The sequence below is a fragment of the Halichondria panicea genome, chromosome 2 (genome assembly GCF_963675165.1).
Source record: "Halichondria panicea chromosome 2, odHalPani1.1, whole genome shotgun sequence".
Taxonomy (NCBI): Eukaryota; Metazoa; Porifera; class Demospongiae; order Suberitida; family Halichondriidae; genus Halichondria; species Halichondria panicea.
The window spans coordinates 7582361-7604329 of record NC_087378.1 but is presented as its reverse complement, the minus strand read 5'-3'; the positions used below and the strand labels follow the sequence as shown (position 1 = coordinate 7604329).

Genomic DNA, 21969 nt, shown 5'->3' with positions numbered 1-21969 from the left:
GGATTTCCCCATTCAAGTGGCTGTTTGTTGAGCATGCGCAGTTTACACTCCTTCTTTACAGACACGTGTGGCAATGGCTACTACCGGGTAAGTTAATCCACTAGAATCTATCCATATTGATGAATACTTGAAGCATACTTGCATGTGTGTTGAATGTTGATGCTATTTTTTCCTTATTTGTAGTGAGCAGAAGTTGCCTACTGTACCAGAGACTCTGCTTAAGCGCAGAAAGAAGGTAGAAGAAATCCGCAAAGCAAGGAATTTTGCCAGACAGGCCACATCTAAGGTTAGCATCAAACATGTACATGTAGTACAGCTATTAGTTTGATTGTGCTGCACGCTGTTACACCACTCTTGATTCCCTATTCCTGTTTAATGCGGTCTGCGAACCAGTATTATCTAGCTCGATCAACTGTGCACACGTGTACTAACTGTTCGTAACGTGATGTTCTTTTACAGCTTAGAAGACAGACTCGCAAGACAATCTTCAAGCGTGCCGAGCAGTATGTGAAGGAGTACCGACTGAAGGAGCGTGATGAGATTCGACTCAAACGAGAAGCCAAAAAGAACGGGAACTTTTACATACCCGATGAGCCCAAGCTCGCCTTCATCATCAGAATCAGAGGGTGAGAAAAACAGTATTTAAGAGTATACCACTCCGTAGAAAGCTCCCTAAGAGCTACGAAACCACATATTTTCTGTGGACACTACTCTTAGGACCTCTCAAAGTTGCCTGTTATTGTTTGAGGAAAATGGGCTCCTTTATCTAGTGCATGTAAGTACTTCTTTTCCTCTTGGTAAATATGTTCATTCCCCTGTGAATAACATGAGTGACAGTCCATCGAAACTATCTCTTATCGCATATTTGTTTGTTGTACACAGTATAAACGGAGTGAGCCCACGAGTTCGCAAGATTCTGCAGCTGCTTCGTCTCAGACAGATCAACAACGGCACGTTTGTCAAGCTCACCAAGGCTACCGTCAACATGCTGCGTTTGGTGGAGCCTTACATTGCCTATGGGTGAGTTTTCTATTCCACATGCATTGCTAGTAAAAACATGAACAAGACGGTAGAATTTTTAAGGGCTCTTCATAAATTTTCATGCATTGACCAACCATGCCCAACATGCATGCCAGTGATCAAGTGCTCCACACACACACACGCCCACGCCCCCTCACACACACACACGCACATGCCCTCTCTCACACACACACAGGTACCCTAACCTGAAGACAGTGCGAGAGCTAATCTACAAGAGAGGTTACGGGAAAGTGGACAAAAGACGTATTCCCCTGACTGAGAACTCGGTTATAGAGGAGGTAAGACATATGGCGTATCATTTTAACATGCTAATCTATCATGTTACTTGTTTTCTGTGGAGGGGTTGTAGCCGTACATATGTGTAACATAATTATTGCCTCCGAGTAATCTACTGTTACAGTGCTGTAAACATTATTATACTATTCTGCGGTTACATAGTATATTTTGTGCAAAAGTTAAGATTCTTGCAAGCTTTAGGTGTGTACTATTTTGCTTCCGATATTTTACTCTTTGTGATTTTTTCCTCATAGTGCCTTGGCAAATACGGGATCATATGTATTGAGGACTTGATTCACGAGATAGTGACGGTTGGTTCTAACTTCAAGGAGGCCAACAACTTCCTCTGGCCGTTCCAACTGAGTAACGCTCGTGGTGGCTATCGAAAGAAGACCAGGCATTACATTGAGGGTGGTGACCATGGAAACAGGGAGGGACTTATCAACCAGCTTGTTCGAAGAATGAACTAAAAAACCATTTGATTTCTCTCTGTGAATAATGACGTTGAATGGATTATTATTGTTGCTTGATTTTTGTCGTGTGTACTCAGGGTGTGCTAAATGCATGTGGACTTATTTTGTGGGGGATAAAAAACCAATTAAATGTGGTTTGTGTATGACAACACACTCCCAATCAATGATTAATTAATGATATTCATATTAACCGTGACGTCATCAATTCAATATATTATGGTTTAACCTCGGGGTCAGGCCGCAAAATATTGCTACATGTATGTATTCACACATAGAACAGTCAACAAAACACCACTCATAATTAATAAAAGCATGTCTATACATGTACATGTACAAGAAAAAAAACACAACACCAAGAGGCACATGTACAGACAGGACACATGTAGACAGATCGATCACTAAGAGTAAAAATGCACTGGAAAAATTAAGTGTTAATGTCGATAAAAATCTAGTCATCCAGTCCTGAAGAGTCGGCACCGCTGGCCTCGAGATCGTTCTTGTCTGAAGAGGGACAGAGGAGATCGTTCAGTGCCTCTAGTATCAGCTGGATGTCCTGAGGGCGTGAGAGACGATGCTCTCCGTCGTCTATTGTCTTTAGCCCCACTGGGCACTGTAGTCTGTGTGGTGTGTGTGTGTGTGAGAGAGTGGGTGTGAGTGGGTGGTGTGTGTGGGGGGAGTGTGTGGTGTGTGTGGAGGTGAGTGGGTGGAGTGTGTGGTGTGTGTGGGGGGAGTGTGTGGTGTGTGAGGGAGGGAACAAGTACATGTAGCAACATTAAAGTTGACCAACTAAGACATGAACTGCAGCACATGTATTGTGCATGTTACACAACAACAGCTATTTATCTGATTAAATATTTACAACAGTCTCTTTGGGACCACTATTTACTTTCAGGGTGGCTGTATAGATTTATAAACAATCAGTGCAAAACTTCCACGCCTTACACGCTAGGTAAGGAACATGTACACTGTCAATGTGAAGAGATAACAGCACCCACACAGACCAACACTTAAAACGGGTAGCCCTAAAAAAAAAAATGTCCAAGCAGCTTCTAAGGGAGCTAGGTTATAAGTACACCTAACTTATAAATAAAGCCAAATACAGCCTCTAGTAGTTATTATAGGCCACCCAGTTGCTTTGTCTACGCGACACAGTGAGAGGTTAGAATATCAGTTTATACCACCATTGTGATAACCAAATACAGTTGTGATAACCAACACTGTACAGTTACACTAGCTACATATATATACACATGCTTCTCACCTCTGCACCAGATTCATGGCTGTGCCTACAGGTATCGTTGAGTCCCTCTCCCCATGAAACAACATAACTGGACACTTGACATACTCAATACCTGCACACGTGATAAGAACAATAGATCCAGGCTTTAATAGGGTGAGACATGATACAATGGCAAAATATACATTTGACCTGTTTGTATTCATTAACTAACATCAAAATGCTTGTCAATTTTACTCTCTAGAGGACACAAAATTACTAAACACAATGAAAGGAATAATATACGTACGTGGAAATTTAACGATGAGTATAGTTAATGATATACCTGGCATGTCCAGAATTGTGTACTTGGCCCCATCTTGAATCAGGTCCAGTGATATTTCATAAGGCTCATTGCTGTATGCACTCTTCATATGATACACACCCGTCCTCCTCACCTCCTTCTTTGTTTCCTTGTCCAATCCCTTCCACAACTGCTGAGTGAAGTCTGGTGCCGTGGAGATGCCTAGCAACCCGTAGATTATATCAGGATTTCTCATTGTGTACAAGAACATGAGCCACCCTCCAATACTAGAGCCGACAAGAATCTGTTGTTCTTTGGTGAGGGAAGACAGGACAGCATTCAGATCTTCTAGCCACATAGTGACATTACAGTCTTTAAAGTTTTGTGATGAGTCTCCGTGACCTGAGAGCTCAAATCTCACAAATGCTGTGCCTCTTCTACGGCAGAAATCTTCTATTGCGAGTGCCTTCTGTCCATTCATGTTAGACTTAAGGCCATGGATGAAGACCACACCAGGAGAAGACCCTGGGATGTTTGGGAGTGTATTATCAACACTTGGTAATCATTAATCAGATACATGTATGCATATACGTATGTACATGTAACGTTAAATGCGTCGTAAGGCCATGCAGGGTGGAAATTGCAAACTTAATATTTACAGAAAGCAATCATGGGTACAAAATAATGTGTTCATCACAGCTTCCCTGATGCAGTCTATCTAAAGGTTGCTATCAGGCTGGAGCATAATGCTGGATTGTAATAGTGAATGGCTTGCATTCATTATAATGTCAATATCTCACCAGACAGTTGATGATAGGCCAGTCGTCGGCCCTCAGGTGTTTCCAGGAACTGCAGTGGGGTTGGTGTCTTCTGTTTGGCATCTCCGTCTGACGAGACAAGCTGATTACCACCTCCTTCTGCCATTTCAGCTGCCTAGAGTGGAGAAGAAAAAAATTTAGAGCTAGCCAGCCAGGTACATGTACAAGTCTTGTTCTTGAAACAACAAGCCCTCAACAAACTGGCTACAACATAATAACACTTACCCAAGTGACCAGACACAGATAAGCTGCTAACTATCTCTCCCTGCTCTCAAGTAAAGCTCTTGCTTGCTTGCTTCCTGGATCTTTGAGAGAAAGTGCAGCAAGCTCACTCTCTAGCTCTGTCTGTTGACTTGTTTAGCATAATGAATATCATTACCGAACATCACGTGCACTCTTGCAATCCCATATGCGACTAGTTATACGATTATTGCCCAATACTGTGTTTCCTGTAGGTGGAGTTATCCTCACAGAAATATTAAGTGGGAGGGGCTCGTTAAATGCAGACAAGGCTAACCTTCGATCTAAGCAAAATAGCTAAAAGCAGTACAGTGTAGCTGACTAGAATGAACTGGGTGTATTTGCTATGTGCAGCTGGGCTGCTAGTCATCAAAGCATCTAGTCAAACGCTACCAACCACCAAATACAACTGTAGTCAGAATGTGTCTTCTTTGAGTGAATTGTTGAAAGTAGACCCTCAGGACTCCAACTTGGTGATATGTGTCGAGCTTGAATCTATGGAAGAAGTGCTCCAGTATAGCAACATGACGGTGCCTTTTAGTGTTGTGATAAAACCTGCAGTGTCTGGGGAAAGGTCTACTGTGACCTGCAACAACAGTGTGGTGTTGCCACTGACAGACTATTATGTGTTTCCACTCATTTTCAACACTTCTAAGTTTGTTGTGATTGAGAATATTGACTTTGTTGGATGTATGAGGCCTGTACAGATACTATGGGTCAAGGAGGTGACGTTGATTGATACAACTTTCAGGTGGGTTATTGAAATTTATCTGTGGCTTTATATTAATCTTTCATAGACTAGTAACCGCTACAATACTGTAGCTGGATTGTTAAAAAGTTGTCTCGATGGATATAATAATACTGTTTCTGCATGTCTAGACTATTTATTCATAAAAAGCCACTAGATCTAGTACATGCATCACCCCAATTCCTATGGTGTCCACACATGTGCAGCAACTTTAATCCTGCTGGAGCTCTGGAGATATCCAACAGTCCTCGGATTATCGTGGACAACTGTCAATTCACCAACAACACAAGTCAGGGAATCGGCAAAACAAGATACAGTGGAAACTCTGGGGGTATGTCAATCGGATTTGATGGAACTCCGAGACCCCCTGAATTTCAAAGTATACCCCCTGAAATATTTATCACTGAAACTCAATTCACAAACAATTCTGCTAACGCAAGTGGGGCTTTCGTTTATGAAGTGTCTTATGTGCTCAAAACGAACATATTCAATCAGCGAGGTGGTGCCATGGCAATCTACATCGGGTCTCCAAACTATACAGCGCAAATTCTCATTCAAAATTGCACTATCAAAGGCAATCAAGCTCTCGATTCCGGAGGGGGTATCTACATGAACATTGGTGGGGAAAACAATAACCACAGCATCAAAATTATAGATACTAACTTCATCGAGAATAATGGACCCGACGGAGGTGGATTGGAGATAACGCAGTACTCAAACGTACGCATCGACGAACCCCATCATGCTGTGAACCTCATTAATTGTAATTTTTTACGAAATGTCGCCACATTTGGCGGAGGATACAAGAGCATTCAAATCTTCGTGTACTTGAATACAGTGAATCTGTATAATTGTACATTCATCAACAACTCCGCTCAAGTGGGAGGTGCATTGTATTTGCAGTCTGTCTTCACTGTTCCTCTGGTAACTCTGCTGGAGAACTCAATCATTGAGGACTGGTAAGTTAATTGTCCTAGTGATAATCAGACTCTGGAGGAATTTATGAAATTTTCCCCTTTCAGTACGTTTGAGAATAACAATGGAAATCGTGGCATTCTCTTTGTCATTCAAAACTCTGTTGGTATCCGTGGCAATACAGTGTTCAGGAACAACACTGGTCCGGCTCTAAGAGTAAGTACTCAGAATGTTTAAGATTCTTTTTATTTTCCTAACAGATTCTTCATTGTCTTGTCTCCCTTGGGGGTGAGATATCGTTCCTAGGCAACCATGCCCACCCTGAAGGTTTCTCAGGTGCTCTGTATTTCTCTCAGTACGGACAGGTGTTACTGAGAAGAGGAGTGAGCATCAGCTTCATCAACAACACTGGAAAGTAAGTCTAACTATAGTTTGTAAATTTTGCTGGTGAAAAACCTTTGCGAATAAGCCAAATCAGAAGAAATTTTACCCTTGCTATTCTAACTATTTCGTTCTGGCAAGGTTCGTGTGTATTTACCAGTAATAATTTAGGTGTTGCGTTGCGAATTGATCAACCCTCGCAACCCTCGCAAAGTTCGCATATGTTGAAGCTCAGCAAAACATTCTAGAGATACTGCAATCAACTTTTATGTGTCTTAATTTATTGTGTCATTAATTGTAGAGAGGGTGCCTGCATTGTGGTGAGGAGGCAGCTCTTATCTGCAGGGTTTCCACAGCAGCTGTACAATCCGCAGTGCTTCCTCCAGTACGAGGAGCCCGTTTTCCCACCACACGAGTGGAATGTGAGATATTAGACACGCTAGTTAGTTATCCGTTTCACATAGGGCCTTATACATGTATAGCTAACAGGAGGTGATCAACAATGTATTATGTTTCAGAGCCATTTGTAAGCTATGTGCAAGCAATTTCCCCAGGTGTCTATATTAATTAGCGTGTACAATTGACAAGGGAATTTTCATGTGTATATATTATTTATGCCATTAAATTGGAATGTAGGATAGTAATCATTGTACTACGTGTGCATAGCCATCATGTGACAATAAGCCATGAATATCATTTGAATAGGTGACCATGTTGTTTGAGGGCAACAAGGCTCAGCTTGGACCGATCATCTTCACCTCCGACTTTAACCCCTGTCAATGGTACAACCGAGAGCAGCCTTTCTTCTCTCTTAACAGCTCTATCGTGTGGCCATTCATGGAAATGAGGTAATGCATATTTCACTGCATGTGTGTACATGTGCATATGCATGTCTAGCTATATCCAAAAATAAATGTCGAGTTTCTCTGTACATGTAAATGAATAAATGATCTCACACTTTATAATTCTGTAGAGAAAACTACATCATTCGTGGAAATGAGTTGATATTATCCCCTGAGGACTATGTTCAAACTGAGATACATTCACTCCTCATCCCAAACATCACCAGCATTGTGAGTGACAGCTGTACGTACCACTTTGTTGTCTAGCAACTAGAAATGCACATACTATACACAGGTGCATGCATGTGTATAACCATGGAACCTAAGATCTAGCGTAGCATCTTTAAACAGCCATCTTGTGTTGCAATGATCCAATTTTCTGATTTTCTGAAAGCTTAAAAGGAGCTCTTTATGCTCACTATTTCTTACTGCAGACTGCTTCCCCTGGAACCATCGTGACATTGGATGCGATAGCACTGGACCAATTCAATAGAAACACGTCTGCATTTCTGGAGCTGCTCAATGATCAGGTGAGCTAGCTAGCTATCACACTAGCGGGAAACTTTTACAGCTAAAAAAACAACTTTTAGCTTAAACTACATGTGTGTATACTTAAAAAATTGAGTATTTTATTGCTAACAGTAAATGTGCGATGGAGTGTGAACAAATATCACTGATAGTCATAATTATACCACTGCACTATATAGGACGCAGATGACAATGTTGTATTTGAGCCGAGCATTGCTCAGACAGTGGCTGGTAGCGAACACATCAGCTTCACCTACAGCAGCCAAAAGTTGCTAGGGAAGACTGACATGATCCTGAGGGCATCCTTCATCAGCACTGAACAGGTGAGAACACTACAATCTACTGTACATACTAACTGTCAGCTGTAAACTATAATAAACGGTCACTTAATTGTGATATTGCGTTTGGATCGAAACGTTCCATTCTTGAAGAAAAAGTATGGGCTGTAATTATTATCAGATTGGTCTGTTTTGATAGCTGCCTTTGAGTCCTCATAACTTGAGTTAGGATTGTGTATTTTCACAATTAAAAAAACATGCATTTTGTAGTCCCCTTCAAATAATTATTTTTGCAATTGAAGAATTAATGTAGACAGTCAAGACAAGTATGTATGGTACAGCATCGACTGTATGTATGGTACAGCATTGACTGTGGATTAATGGCCTTATTATTATTATAATGTATTGATTGAGTTCCATTCCTCCAGATACCGAGTGCTAACCTGACTCTGATCCACGAGCCCTGTCTCCCTGGTTACATCCTCGAGGGTGACAGGTGTGAGTGTCGGGAGGGAACTAATACTGTCCTCTTCTGTCTACCTGACCAGAGAGGGGTCTTACTGGCTGTGAGTGTCACTGTATATCTACTTACATGCGTGTCTGTCTGTAGAAAATTGTATGAGGGAAAATACTTGAAATTCAACAATTGATTTAATTACTTTAACCAAGGACGACCTATACTTGCATGTACATACATGTACAATTCTTATTTTTGTTGAGCCTTTGTTTAGTCACACTCAAGGGTAAGTTAATTTTACAAAGCAACTGCTATGATCCCATAATTTCTTTCCTCCGCTTATAATTATACGTATGTTTAAACAGATATGCTTAAATGCAATGTGCCCTGTACCCACAGTGTACTTTATGATTGTATAATCATGATGTCATCTCTATCACCCCGGCCCTCTCCTAACACAGGATGGACTGTGGGGAGCCCCTCCCAGCTGGAGCCGCTCATTGGTCACTCACACCTGCCCCTCTGGTTACTGCAACTGCACTGGAGACAGAGAGTTCCAGGAGAGTGAAGGATGCCCTCTCTTCTATCAGGACTCGAACAGAATCTGTGATGACACCAGAGAAGGTGAGAGTTTACACTTGCAATGTAACATACATGTACGTACTTATATTAATGAGCACCCGGGCATAACTTGACTTTAGGAGTGTTCTATTTCGTTCTGTATCTCTTGTATTGGGTAACGTACTGTAGAGCAATTTCTAATGGTTATGCAGCTCCACCTGTATGTTACATTGCTGGCATTTGCAACCTTTCAGTTGTAGTGCCACCACCATGCATGCCTTCGAACTTCCTGTAATGTATCAATCACAGGACTGCTATGTGGCCAGTGTAAAGGAGACTGGGGGGTGGGGCTACTCAGCAACCTCTGCAGGGAGTACCAGTACGCCTTTGCACAAGCTTACCTCCTCGTACCAATATACCGTAAGTGCAGTTAGTATAGACACACACACGCGCACACAATAAGAGGTAACGGTCATCACCACAAAATATTCATTTATTATCTCTCAGCTATATAATAGTGTATTTGGTGCGTATCGTGCACTAGCTAAAATTATCATTATTCTTATTTCCTCAATCTCTTAGTGACGCTACTCGTGGTTGGGCTGGTGTTGATTGTGCGACTGGGTATTCACTTACCCACTATATTCCGAGGGTTCCTCTTCTACATACAAGTGTCGTCAGTGGCTGTAGCCTACCTACCAGTGACCTTTAGACTCAGAACAGACGTGGTAAGTTATAATCAGTTCAAAAAGTCAATCAGTGAAAGCGTGATCGATATTATCGTATGTGGTGGTGCCAATATTAATATTACTTAACAATTTCTGTCATACATGTACGTAGGTACGCGTAGTATAGCACTAAATAACATGGTGTCCATTAGAACCATCCTACAAGCTTAACACAAACAATATTGTTTTTAAGTAATTGTGTAAGTGTAGTTGTTATTGCCCCAGGCCAGGTGTACATACATGTACATACTCTTGTTGTATTTACATTGCTCAGGACCTATAAACATTATTGTTTGCCAAATAAAATGAAAGTTAGCACCTATTCTTGTTTAATTGTTTTTGTTATTGTTATTGTTTATCTGTTTATTTTGTTATTGTTATTGTTTGTGTGTGCAGATGGATTGTATATGGAGTGCCACTGCATTGTACGTCCCCTACGACTTCAGTTTCCATGCCAACCTCACCTCCCTGGAGTCGTATGGACTGAGATACCTGACACCTTTGATAGCACTCGTTGTTGTACCGATTGCAGCCAGAGCTGGGTGAGACAACCAACTAGACTATAGACTTTAAATGTTCCTTTAGTGCACACAATCACGTATGTCCTCAACACTAAATTTAAACTTTAATGAGTGGCCAGGCAATTCTAATGCAACCAACCCTCTTACAATATGCAACCAACCCAATTTGCTATTTCCCCCGTGCAATCTGTATTGTGAGTGAATATTTGTGTCCCTAAGGTTAATTACGTCATCACAATTATCGTGTAGGCGTTCCTCTCATTCCAAGTACTGGCACGGAGTGTGGACCATCATTGTTCTCATGTACACACGTGCCGTCGATACGTCCATTTCCCTCCTCCACTGTCCAACACTTCACGGGCAGCTGTCCACAGGAGAGCTCGACATTATCACTGTAAGTAGCTGGCGCTAAACTATAGTATAGCATCAACAAAACTAGAGCCTGCACATACAATTAAGTATGGTATTTACAACAAGCCCAAATTCCAACCAACTTATTAACAAGCCCCTTGCTAGTCCCTTGTCTTTGGAAACCTATTAATTTTTTTATCAATTTATCATTTAACTAATGCCACTTGTTGTGCATTCTCCTTGAAGTATAATAATGTGCACACTCATAAATGCTGGTACCATTGTACAGCCGTGGTTCTTCGATGGCAGTGTGCAATGTTTCCAAGGAGCCCACATCTTCCTCACCATTGTGTCTCTGGCCATGCTGCTCTTCTTGATAGCACTCATACCTCTCACTGCACTCATCATCTACCATCGAAAGATCAAAAGAACAGTAAATAAATACATTTATACTGTTTGCTTAATTTCCATCACCCATTACAACTTTACCTCTCAGGCTAGGACAGTTTTCAGGGTAATAGCTCCCCACTATCCCACAATCCCTCACTCTCTCCCCTCTCCCCCCTCTATCACAGGGTTCATCTCTGGAGAGAGTTGAGAAACTGTCAGTAGCCATCACGACTGGGTTCAAGGACGAGTGCAAATGGTGGCCAGTGGTGGAGCTCACGTCTCGACTCATCTTCATCACCGTGGTGCTGGTCATACCTGGTCTCACTGTGAGTCTGTTCATAGTGTATGGTGGTGGTGATATACAAGTACCACTGAACCCTGACACTTGATACAATGTTGCTTACGTACATACTCTGCTGTGATAGCTAATACTATTATTATCTCTTGGTTCCCTATAACAACCACTACATGTGTACAATGCCTGAGCCCTAACCTTTATTGTTAGTGCTGATAATAGGTATTCGTACTAACTACAATTAGCCAGCATTTTATATAACAGTATTAGAGCAATTTTTTGTATTATAGCATAGCAACATAGCAAGCCTCATATAATTATACTGCAAACCACGTGCATGTCTATGGCAGTATACACATGCATGCAGTGCTAATGATGGTACTCTCTCTCTATCATTCTCCTCCATCATTCTCCTCCACCATTCTCCTCCCTGCAGTTTGTGCCTCTCATTCTCTCCCTGGTGTATCTGGTGCTGCTCATAACGGTCCTGCCCTACAAGAACAAGTGGGCCAATGCTGCAGAGATATTTGTACTGTTCTGGCTAGTGGCTCTGTTGGCTCTGGGTAACACGACACCTGTCATTATTGCAAGCAAGGACCTGGATCACTTCACTCTCTGGCCTCTGTTCTTCTTGCCAGTGGCTATAGGGGCTGTGGTCTTCGTCGTCAAGATGGCTTACCAACTAGGGTATGTTAAATTAGGGGCCAGTGATGTATCGGCAGTATAATTATAGTTAGAATAATTATGGTAATGTACTGTTACGATCTACAAAAATGCACATGGCTGTGCTTTTATAATTGTGCCTCAAAAACCAATGTATGTAGCTTCTTGCTGTATGATATACACAGCTATATGTATGTGTAGCCACCTCCATGCAAAATTAAAACTAGCAATGACCTCTTTCCATGCAGGAACTGGTGCAAAGCTCGAAGACGGAGTGTCAAGAGGCGTATAAGAAACTCTGCAGCAAACCAACAAAGTCGACTGCAGAAATTCAAATCGTCCTTTTCGCTAAGGTCTAATTTATCTACTGGGAAGCCCCAGAATGTCACTATGACAACTGTGAGCTTCGACGATGTAGAAGATGAGTATGAATTCGTTGAACAGGCAGCCACTAGTGTAACTCGAGTTGACAATACAATTGACAATTAGCACAGCTGTCGTTTTAATGTGTTTTGTTATGCACTTTTTATGCACTTTTTACAAACATTGTTGACGTTAATTTTTTATTTTATAACAAATAATTGGGATTTTATTACGAATAAAAAGAATCGCGAAATTAATTTTGTAGACAGTCATCATGTACATACACTCACAATAAAACACAATTTAACATACACAAGTTAATTGCCTATATAATTGTTTTATGAAGGAGAGGTTTCCAATAGCTCTTCCCTGAGCTCTGTGTAATCAGAGGAGAACTCAGCAGAGTCGTGCTGCATGAAGGAAAACACACACTCAGCACTGGCCATTAATTAGCCACAAACATCGAACAATAATTATAGGATTGACAAACTAAGTATTTTGCTCACAGTAGCCTTATAAGTAAAGCAGTACGAAGTATCAATTTAGTGCCATATTATACAATGCACCCACACACACCCACACCACACGCCCACACCACACACACACCACACACACAAGCCTCACCAGCTCAGTCTCGACGACAGATCCATCGCTAGTTTTTCTAACACTGATGAACCGATCCAGGTCGTGACTAATGCCTCCCTCCACCTTCTCCCTCCACTTGCCTCGCACCATCAGGTGACTCACTTGCTGACAAAACTTCATAAAGCTTGTTGGTGAACATTTATTCCTACAAAAAAATTAAATAGCAATCTTAAGTGAGTTGAAAAAACTTAAAACTTAATATAAACTTATAATACCATTGTTTGAGGATTTAAGATTACAAGACTAGGCAACCATTAATTCACCACTGATCAAAAAATGATTATAGCAACCATTGATTTTGGTCTTGCATGGGGCTTTTCTATTAGTCAAAAACAAACTGAGGATAAGACTATCCTAATCTATATATAGTCTCATGAATCAGCCGCCCTTCTTTTAGTTCATGAGACTAAGTACCTAATCTTTACAATATTATTATGTTTCAACTTACCATAAAACACAACACTAGATATTAATTCTATAAAACCTATTTGATCTATATACAACCTTCAATCTATACAACACAATTCACTGGATCATTCAACTCACCATACAATACTGACAATGCTGAACACGATATACAGAGCACCGTAGATGAAAGGCAACAGGAGCAATAGTGCGGCCAGCCCGTTCACCGTGTCCTGGCTCTGGTCAGCTGTGTTGAGGAAGAGAGACGTCAGTATAAGAAGGTCGAGGAGAATGAGTGCTTCAATGATGTTTGACCTTCTCTCTTTATACGGTTGGGAAATTGCAAATGTGAAGAAGATGACAAGACCGACCGCAAACTGTGCCAGCTGTGGAGGAAAAGTAGTGTGTGGAAAATATAACAAATTGGTTGGTTTTTTTCTCTTCACTATAGGAGGTAAACAGGGTCGATACACAGAACACTATAAACCACTGAATACTAACAGACTTGTGGTCAGTCAGTCGGGAGTATATATAATATGCATGCATATAATTATTCTGAAATGTATGGGCACAACTACAGTGTAACTTACTAGCTGTTCATAGAGGTCACGCTTAAACAAATTGATTTAGCAATGGACGCAATAAAGAGGTGGCTTTCTTGATCATAATACACATACGTAATCAATACTACACGGTATACTGCAGACACCCACCCACCTGATTGAAGTCTGGCTGTATGTAGTTGAGGCCCAATGCGACCAGTACTATCAAAAGCCTTCTTAAGAGGTCAAAAGCACTCCACCAGCGACAGGACACGTTGACACCATTTGTCAGTATATCCGTGAAGGCTTGTGTGTGCTAATGGGGAGAGGGTATACACGTGCATAAATTATATAGTATAATTACATAGCCATACTTAATTCTAACAGAAATATATGTAGCCACAACAGATCCTTTCCTCATGCATACTAAGTAAACTATGCATGCATGTATATATATACTTACTTTAAACCTTCTATAGCTGATGACGAGGATGGCTATTATGGCCGCAATGACTGCAAGCAGTAGGACTATTGCCATGATGGCGAAGCCAAGATGACGGCTGTTCTCATCGAATGTGAAACATGCTTTGGTCCCATCGTAAAAGTATACCTACGGAATGGTAAGATGTGAATTTAATTTAAACAGTGTTACTATACATGCATGTATACATGTAGCTAGCTTCTTGTGTGTGAGGGGGTGTGGAAAGTACAGCCCACATGAGACGGTATAATTATGATATGTGACAGGGCCTAGGAAAACAACCCTTATGGAGCAAACTAATTAATTGTATTTTATTGCTTAATTAAATAAAGCAGTGCTTAAGCTTCAAATTGATTACAATATCACTCACTTTGCACCTTCCTACCCCAAAATATTTTCGGGTGAAAGGGGGACAGTATTGACCTACCGTTTTGAGAAACTAATGTTCGAAGTTCTATCCGCATACAAGAACAGCATGAAAAAATTCAATGGCTGCCTTGTAACGGCTATACAAAAAAATTTTCGGATAAAAAATTTTTTTTTTAGTTAGAGGAGATATTGAAGTTACTTCTTATGAAAGAAAACCAAAATCCTAAAATAGCAAAAAATATTTTACTTTGTAGTGTACTGAACATTATTAGTTTGCTCCATAAGGGTTGTTTTCCTAGGCCCTGTCACATATGTCAAGTTTCCTAAGTCAATGTTAGTAGTTCCTAACATTGCAGTATTTTATGGCTAACATGATCTAATGCCAGTAAAAAAATATGGTACATGTATATCTATAATCAGGCATTGCTGATATGCACGGCTATATATTCTACTATCCATCCATTAATGGAGGTGGCCTTACAAACTCTCCATGCACGGCTATTTTACTATCCATCCATTAATGGAGGTGGCCTTACAAACTCTCCATGTACGTCTTTTCCAGTCACTTTCTGGCAGCGTAGTAGTAGATACGCTGTGTCAGCTGCGTACTTGATAGTGATGATGCATAGCAACCATATCCCCTCCAGAGCCGAGTGGTGTCCCAGTCTACCAATGAACCTTGCACTGTCGATAAAAGATAAAAATAACTGAACTGCTCTTTTTACTATGTATAAATGTAATATATACAAACTGCCTAAGGGTATTCACTCACCATATGACGTATACAATGATTGTTAGTCCTGCTATTATGGAGAGAATGAATCCATAGAAGGCAGTAACGTAAGCACTGTGGGCGGGCAGGGGGCACAGGAACAGGTAGAAACTGGCCAGTAGACGAGACAAATGGAAGTCCTGGAGAAAGAGAGGGGAGGGGAGAGGGAGAGGGGGAGACATCAATGGATTAAGTTCGAGTAAATATAACAATGACTTACCCAATCAGTGCTTCCCTGATATACAAAACCGACGACCTGAATGTACAAATAAAAATTGAAGTGTTAGAACTGTTAGGACAGGCAGTATACTTATACATAATAGAGAGACCACTGCCATTGTCCACCATGCACTGCCATTGTCCACCATGCACTGCCATTGTCCACCATGCACTGCCATTACCCACCATGCACTGCCATTATCCACCATACACCCACATCTTTATCTGGTATAGGTAAACAAACACTTTCTTCTTCTTACTTGAACAAAGAAGAAGCATCCTTTGAGGTCGTTAGGCACTCCAATGTTGAACACAATCACAAGAACAGCGGCAATTATACAGAGAATAACTGCACGTACAATACACAATTAAGTTAGACCACATGCAATTAACAATATGGTGATTTTGTACCGATTACTGTCACCCAGATGGTGTCTCTCACAGTGCACTCTTTGCAGAACCTGAGCGTGAGGTCCAGACCTTGACCCTCAGGGCAATTACCACACAGGAACCCTACAAATATAGAAAATTGTTGTGAATAAACTATTTGTGCGTATTAACATATACTCACAACCTAGCTAGCATCAATGTCAGTTGCCATAGAAATGCACTACAATTACACAAAATGCATACTTAATCACTAAATTACAAGGCTTCTAAAGCAACCAGGTTCAACAAGGCTAGTATGTGTGCCTATAATTATAGGAAATGGTAGAGGGTGGGGGACAGTGGGGAAGAAAGAGATATTACCGACCTAACAGGAGACCCACCTGAGCGATTGTAGTCACACTGGTCATCTTCACCGTCAAACTTGTACAGACATCCACGAAGTGCTCCTTGAGTAGAGCAGTTCTGGAATGTGGGTGGGATGACGGCCGACACCAGCTTCCCATTCCGCATTGAAGCATAGTGCTCAGGCTATACGAGGGAGAGGGAGAGGGGAGAGGGGAGAGGAGAGGAGAGGAGAGGGGTAAACTACACAACACTAATACTCAAGCTAGTGAGAGAGGGGACAAAACACACTTAAAGTGAATTAATGCCGTACTATAAAGCTTAATTGTCAATTAGCTATGCCTCATATAAAACATGTGTCAACAGATTATTGAAATCACAGTATATACAATTATTACAGTCAGAATAACAGCAAATAATTACTACCTGCACGTACCTCTATGTACAGGTAGCGATGGTTAATGTCTCCTCTCAGAATCACTTTGTTGTCGCGGTTATACTCGCACGTGGATCTGTTGTCGTTGAACACGTAACCAGGGTGACAACAGGCCACACCCACAATAGAGGTGCTGATATTAGCCTGAGGGGAGCGAGAAACAACACACAATATAGTGGAGCCGTAGTTTTTGCCAAAATTCATGGATTTAGACAAATGAATTTGGGAAATCTGAACTCAAACTTTACAGGCTCTCAAAGAAATATAGCCACCGAAATGGAAGAGCAATTAACTCACGATGTCTCCAGCAATAATTTGAACGAGGCTGAAATCAATTTTGTTCTGATGCAGTGTTTTGCTGTTGGAGCAATTCTCATAAGAATAACCGTCCTTGCTCTGTACAGTGTATCTGTGTGTGCTGCCAGCTGGAGTGAGCACGAAGAACTCCTGGCCTTCAGTTGGGTCCTGCATGCGTGTGACGTAGTGCAATTCATTTTTGTGATCAATGCATACCAAAATTACTGTATATTAATTGAGGTATAAAAAATGCAAAGCCAAGTTGGAATAAAGCATACGTATGTACATTGAAAAATTTAACAATAATTATTATTATAACAATATCTAGAGTACGTACAGTCCAGCAGGTGCTTGGCAAATGTATGACATAATTATAACTTTTGGTTTAACACACGTACCGTAGTGACTCCATTGTCATTGAGACTCCAGACGGCCCTCCTCCAGTTCCCACTCTGATCAATTGCCCTTATTTTGAACTCAATCACCTCCCCCGGAGCACCAGTCACCTCCTACACACACACACACACACACACACGGGGGGGGGGGAAGTGTCAGGATGGTGTCAACATCTACATGTTTGTACTCAAGGCTGATATGGTGCAACAATACGAACAAGATCGACTGCTAGTGACTGCTAGTGACTTCTAATTATTAACTGTTTTGCACAACTACAACATTGAAAGTTGGTACTGCTAGTCAAATACACACAGTAATCGCTTACCTCAGGACAAATACACAACCAAGCTACAGTAACTGTTACTTCAGGGCAAATAAACGAATGATTGCTTACTTCAGGGCAAATACAACACACAAGTTATTGTTTATTTGAGCCCTAGTTATGTTTACTAACTCACAAATAATGTTGCTCACCTGTGGGCTTAAGAGCAGGTTGGAGGGTGATGAGGCTACTGACATGTTGGCCCTGACTGTCGTGTTGTCAGTCACCTCGTTACCACTGGAGACACAAAACACATGATGAGTCAGATTATGTAGAACAACCTCAACACAGTCTAGCTTTGTGGCCATACTCTAGCAAGACACACTAATACTAGAGTGTAACAAGATCAATAGCACACAAAATCTCCATAGCACATGTTTCAACACAAAAGCTAACACAGGCATCCTGTTATTACAGTATGTCCTTCCAAGGGCACCAATCCAATGTACTCCTGCCATACTTGCTTATAATGTTCATTGATATATAGAAAGGCAACGAATGAGAAGTACTACCACCTAGCTTGCACATACACGCCAGTCCTGTACATGTACACTGTAACATTTAATCTTGCAACATACTCCTCGTGCAAATTATGCCAGTTCCCACTTACCTGAAATAGAAGACTGTATTGAGTGAGAAGATGGATCTCTCAGTAACTGTGACTGTATCCGTGGTGTTCAGTGAGGGGGTGTAGGTGCATCTGGCGATATCCGTGGCATGTATAGCAGCACCGTTGATTTCAGCTCTGTTGTCAATGAACCTGAAGGTGGCCTGCAACACAGCCAACAGTATTGTAATAATAGTCTGTGCAAAAAAATGTATTTATGAAACGTACCAAATGAAGACAGCCCATGGCAAATATTAGTACAGCCTCTAACCAGGAGCTATTCTCCCTATTCATGTGCTCCTGGTATAACTAAGGCCAGAGGAAAGGCCGTGTGGTAATATTTTAGAAACCAACATACAAAGCTCAGGGACCAGCGAGTCGTTGTTCAATTGACATTACCAGACATGGTTATATAAAAGTATGGTACCCACAATAACATGCATACTCTGGGGACTGCGCATCTCTCGACTATGAACTTTGATAACACTATTTGAAAGGTCTCTGTTTACTGTCTAAGCTTTTAGAAAATCGTTGAATTGTATCCACGGAATTCAGGTTATGGCAGCTGAAAGAATCCCCAAACCATTGATTAAAACGGGGGGGTTGTAGTTGAATATCTTTGTATGTAAGGCACGCACATGTAGACTGTACATTTTAAGGGTGTGTGATTACGTACATTCCAATCTGATGGTTGTATTGAGTCGGGTGTGTCAATAACGTCATACTGAATGAAGCATCTCGTGTTGAACAATCTGATAATGTCCGTGTCCAGGCCGACAGATGGCGATATGACTGAAATAGCTCCTCCTTGTCGTCTAGCTGAGTTCCTGATGAAGGTCATGTTGGTGTCTCTTAATACTTGCATCTAGTGTGGGGCAAGGGATTACAGTGTCCACATTGCAACCATTATAATGTAAGAATGTTCATACTCAGTGTTAGGGCACAAAATGGGACAACTGAGCGTAGAGGTGAAGCAAATAAAATTCATGAATTATGGTCAGTTTTATAAGGCTAATGAAGGCTAAGAGTGTACATAACTTACAACACTCTCTTCTCTCAGCATCAGAGCTCCTCCCTGATCGGCCGTGTTCCCTTCAAACCACACCCACCCACTCACATCCATCCGGGACTGGAGGACTACCACACCTCCTCCCATATTGTTCTTGAAAACTGTTCTACCGTTGAATTTGATGGGGAATCGCAGACTCAGGACTGCCCCCTCTTCGTGAGCTACGTTGTTCAGGAAAGAACTGAACAAAAGAGAGAGAGAGAGAGAGAGAGAATAAAGATACATTTCAGAGGCTAACAACAAAAAGTGTACCACAACAAAGTAAGTATAGAGCTACTGACTCATTGATTTCCCACTATCATAATTCTCCAATAAAAGGAGGAAATCTCAACAAAAGAGACCAACCTCTTCTACAATTTAGCAGGCATTTCATCCACTTGAAAGGCTTATAGTTACACATGTACATAATACTTAATAACGACGCACCAGTTAATAAAGTCGGTTGTACTGAGTGCCTGGTCCACTCTTGCATTGGACACAAGACTCACGGCACTTCCACCCTCGGGAGATGAGTTGCTCTCAAACGTACAGTTTTCGAAATTAGCCACATTGGATATAAGCAACTCTGTCTTCTCAATCAACTGATCCTATATACACAAAATGTACGAAAGTATTCAGACAATAATGTATTAATTATAGAAACTCACAAACATGTATTGGGTCAGTAAAAACGAATTAAAACAGCTCATAAATGACCTACATGTAAAGGCACTACTGTACAGGCATTAAAAGGAAATAAAAAAATTACGTAGTGGGTATGTGTGTGTGAGGCCAGACCTACGTATGTGCCTCTAGTTATAGACATTATTATATGGCTGGGGTTACGTAGCTTACTTGAATGTTGACGCTACACCCGCCACCTCCAAGAGAAGCAGTGTTGTTCAAGAAGAGGGTGTCAGATATAAACAGATGATTGTTGTTGGCTTTATAGAAAGTGCTCATACTGACTGCTCCACCAGTTCCAAGTATGCTCTCATTATCCTCGAAACTAGAGTTTGTGATCATAATCTGATTGTTACTGGCCCTTTGGTAAAACGAGAAGAAAGCACCTCCACCGTTGAATCTCGCTGTGTTGTCACGAACAATAGTGTTGTCAATTCTGATCATGTGGTTGGTGGTGTTATCGAAGTGTGTAGTAATTGCACCCCCGTGACCTTGTGGGATGTACAGGTTCGGTCGAGTATCGTTCATGTTTAGACGTGATATCCACGCAGTGTTGTTCATGAATTTGCAGTTTGTAATCTCGGCAAATCCGACCGAATTGCTAAGATTTTGCCAGCTGATAGACAGGGCACCGGCGAAACGAATTTCCCCAGGGTTTAGATAAACTGATATATTGTACGATGCTGTACTGTTGTTGTTCTCAAATGTGCAGTTCTCAAAGGTCATGTTGACACTTTGGTACGTTATGATCCCGCTGTGATAATTATCCCTGGGGGAAGAAAAATAGTATTTTTAATAGCATGGTTAATAGGTACCTTAGGTACTACGTAGATAGTACACATAGAGATTGCATAGTTACGTACATATAAACAATGTGTGATAGTGATTTGCAATACTACACGCACACACACGCACACACCCACACACACAGCGCTCACCTAGCAATACAGTTAGAGACATTCAGCCATTCCACTGAACGTATGCCCATTCCTGGAGACAAGGGACCACATTTCTCAAACACCACATCATTAACGGCAACATAGCTGGAGTACGTTATATACAAATTGTTGTAGTCATGCTCGAGATATTCCTGACAATACAACACCACCTCTCCAACTGAGTTCGGCACTTTAGAAATAACGAGGTTGGTAAAATCTTCCAATACAATTGACACATTCCCGAAAGGATATCGTCCAGGTTGCATTAGCACAATGATGTTAGCCACGCTTTGGTTGTTTTGATAATCGTGGTTACCAAACAGAGCATAGCGAAGTGTTCGACAGTATATTATGACGTTTGAATTATCAGGAGGAGAGAATTGTTGATTCTCTAGGCAATTTATGTCATCTGCGCCATCTTCTGATACATATTTGACTGTGTAGTTGCCTCCAGCAGGGCTAGGGAAGTTGGCTGGTATCACCTGGCTGTAGTCAGTTTGGGCCTCTGCTGTCTTGTAGGGCAGGATACAGGAGTGTGTAAGGAAGACCAGCAGCAAGCAGTAGGCCACACAAGTAGGCATGACGAGTTACACGGTTTCTTGAAGTACTCATAGATATTTACTGTGTGCTGTGCAACTTTGCAGGAAGCCTGAGAAAGGCCGTATCAGCCCCTCCCCCAAACATCAT

The 21969-nt window shown here is 41.4% G+C and overlaps 4 protein-coding genes across 4 annotated transcripts; 2 read left to right on the top strand and 2 right to left on the bottom strand.

Moving 5' to 3' along the window:
- Positions 1–8: 8 nt before the first annotated feature.
- Positions 9–1847, top strand: LOC135332120 (large ribosomal subunit protein uL30-like). Its single transcript, XM_064527443.1, has 6 exons — positions 9–87; positions 184–286; positions 460–626; positions 883–1020; positions 1217–1319; positions 1572–1847. Exons 1-6 carry the CDS (start codon positions 74–76, stop codon positions 1785–1787), a joined length of 741 nt encoding a protein of 246 aa, XP_064383513.1. The 5' UTR covers positions 9–73; the 3' UTR covers positions 1788–1847.
- A 217-nt stretch (positions 1848–2064) lies between these two features.
- LOC135332117 (palmitoyl-protein thioesterase ABHD10, mitochondrial-like) lies at positions 2065–4512 on the bottom strand. Its single transcript, XM_064527440.1, has 5 exons — positions 4354–4512; positions 4111–4243; positions 3353–3835; positions 3052–3142; positions 2065–2407 (listed from the first exon to the last, which is right to left on the bottom strand). Exons 2-5 carry the CDS (start codon positions 4232–4234, stop codon positions 2239–2241), a joined length of 867 nt encoding a protein of 288 aa, XP_064383510.1. The 5' UTR covers positions 4235–4243; positions 4354–4512; the 3' UTR covers positions 2065–2238.
- Positions 4513–4637: 125 nt separating this feature from the next.
- Positions 4638–12653, top strand: LOC135332101 (uncharacterized). Its single transcript, XM_064527423.1, has 19 exons — positions 4638–5119; positions 5323–6075; positions 6139–6247; positions 6292–6446; positions 6714–6834; positions 7118–7260; positions 7386–7485; positions 7689–7784; positions 7962–8105; positions 8489–8626; positions 8979–9141; positions 9388–9498; positions 9661–9806; positions 10203–10348; positions 10577–10721; positions 10968–11111; positions 11254–11394; positions 11800–12050; positions 12275–12653. Exons 1-19 carry the CDS (start codon positions 4695–4697, stop codon positions 12513–12515), a joined length of 3672 nt encoding a protein of 1223 aa, XP_064383493.1. The 5' UTR covers positions 4638–4694; the 3' UTR covers positions 12516–12653.
- Positions 12573–21931, bottom strand: LOC135332100 (uncharacterized). Its single transcript, XM_064527422.1, has 21 exons — positions 21283–21931; positions 20516–21113; positions 20108–20268; positions 19655–19862; positions 19289–19477; positions 18616–18776; positions 18158–18242; positions 17686–17796; positions 17288–17455; positions 16991–17134; positions 16593–16740; positions 16234–16335; positions 16083–16171; positions 15824–15859; positions 15604–15743; positions 15368–15515; positions 14445–14591; positions 14157–14297; positions 13581–13825; positions 13014–13179; positions 12573–12799 (listed from the first exon to the last, which is right to left on the bottom strand). Exons 1-21 carry the CDS (start codon positions 21861–21863, stop codon positions 12728–12730), a joined length of 3840 nt encoding a protein of 1279 aa, XP_064383492.1. The 5' UTR covers positions 21864–21931; the 3' UTR covers positions 12573–12727.
- Between the last annotated feature and the right edge of the window lie 38 nt (positions 21932–21969).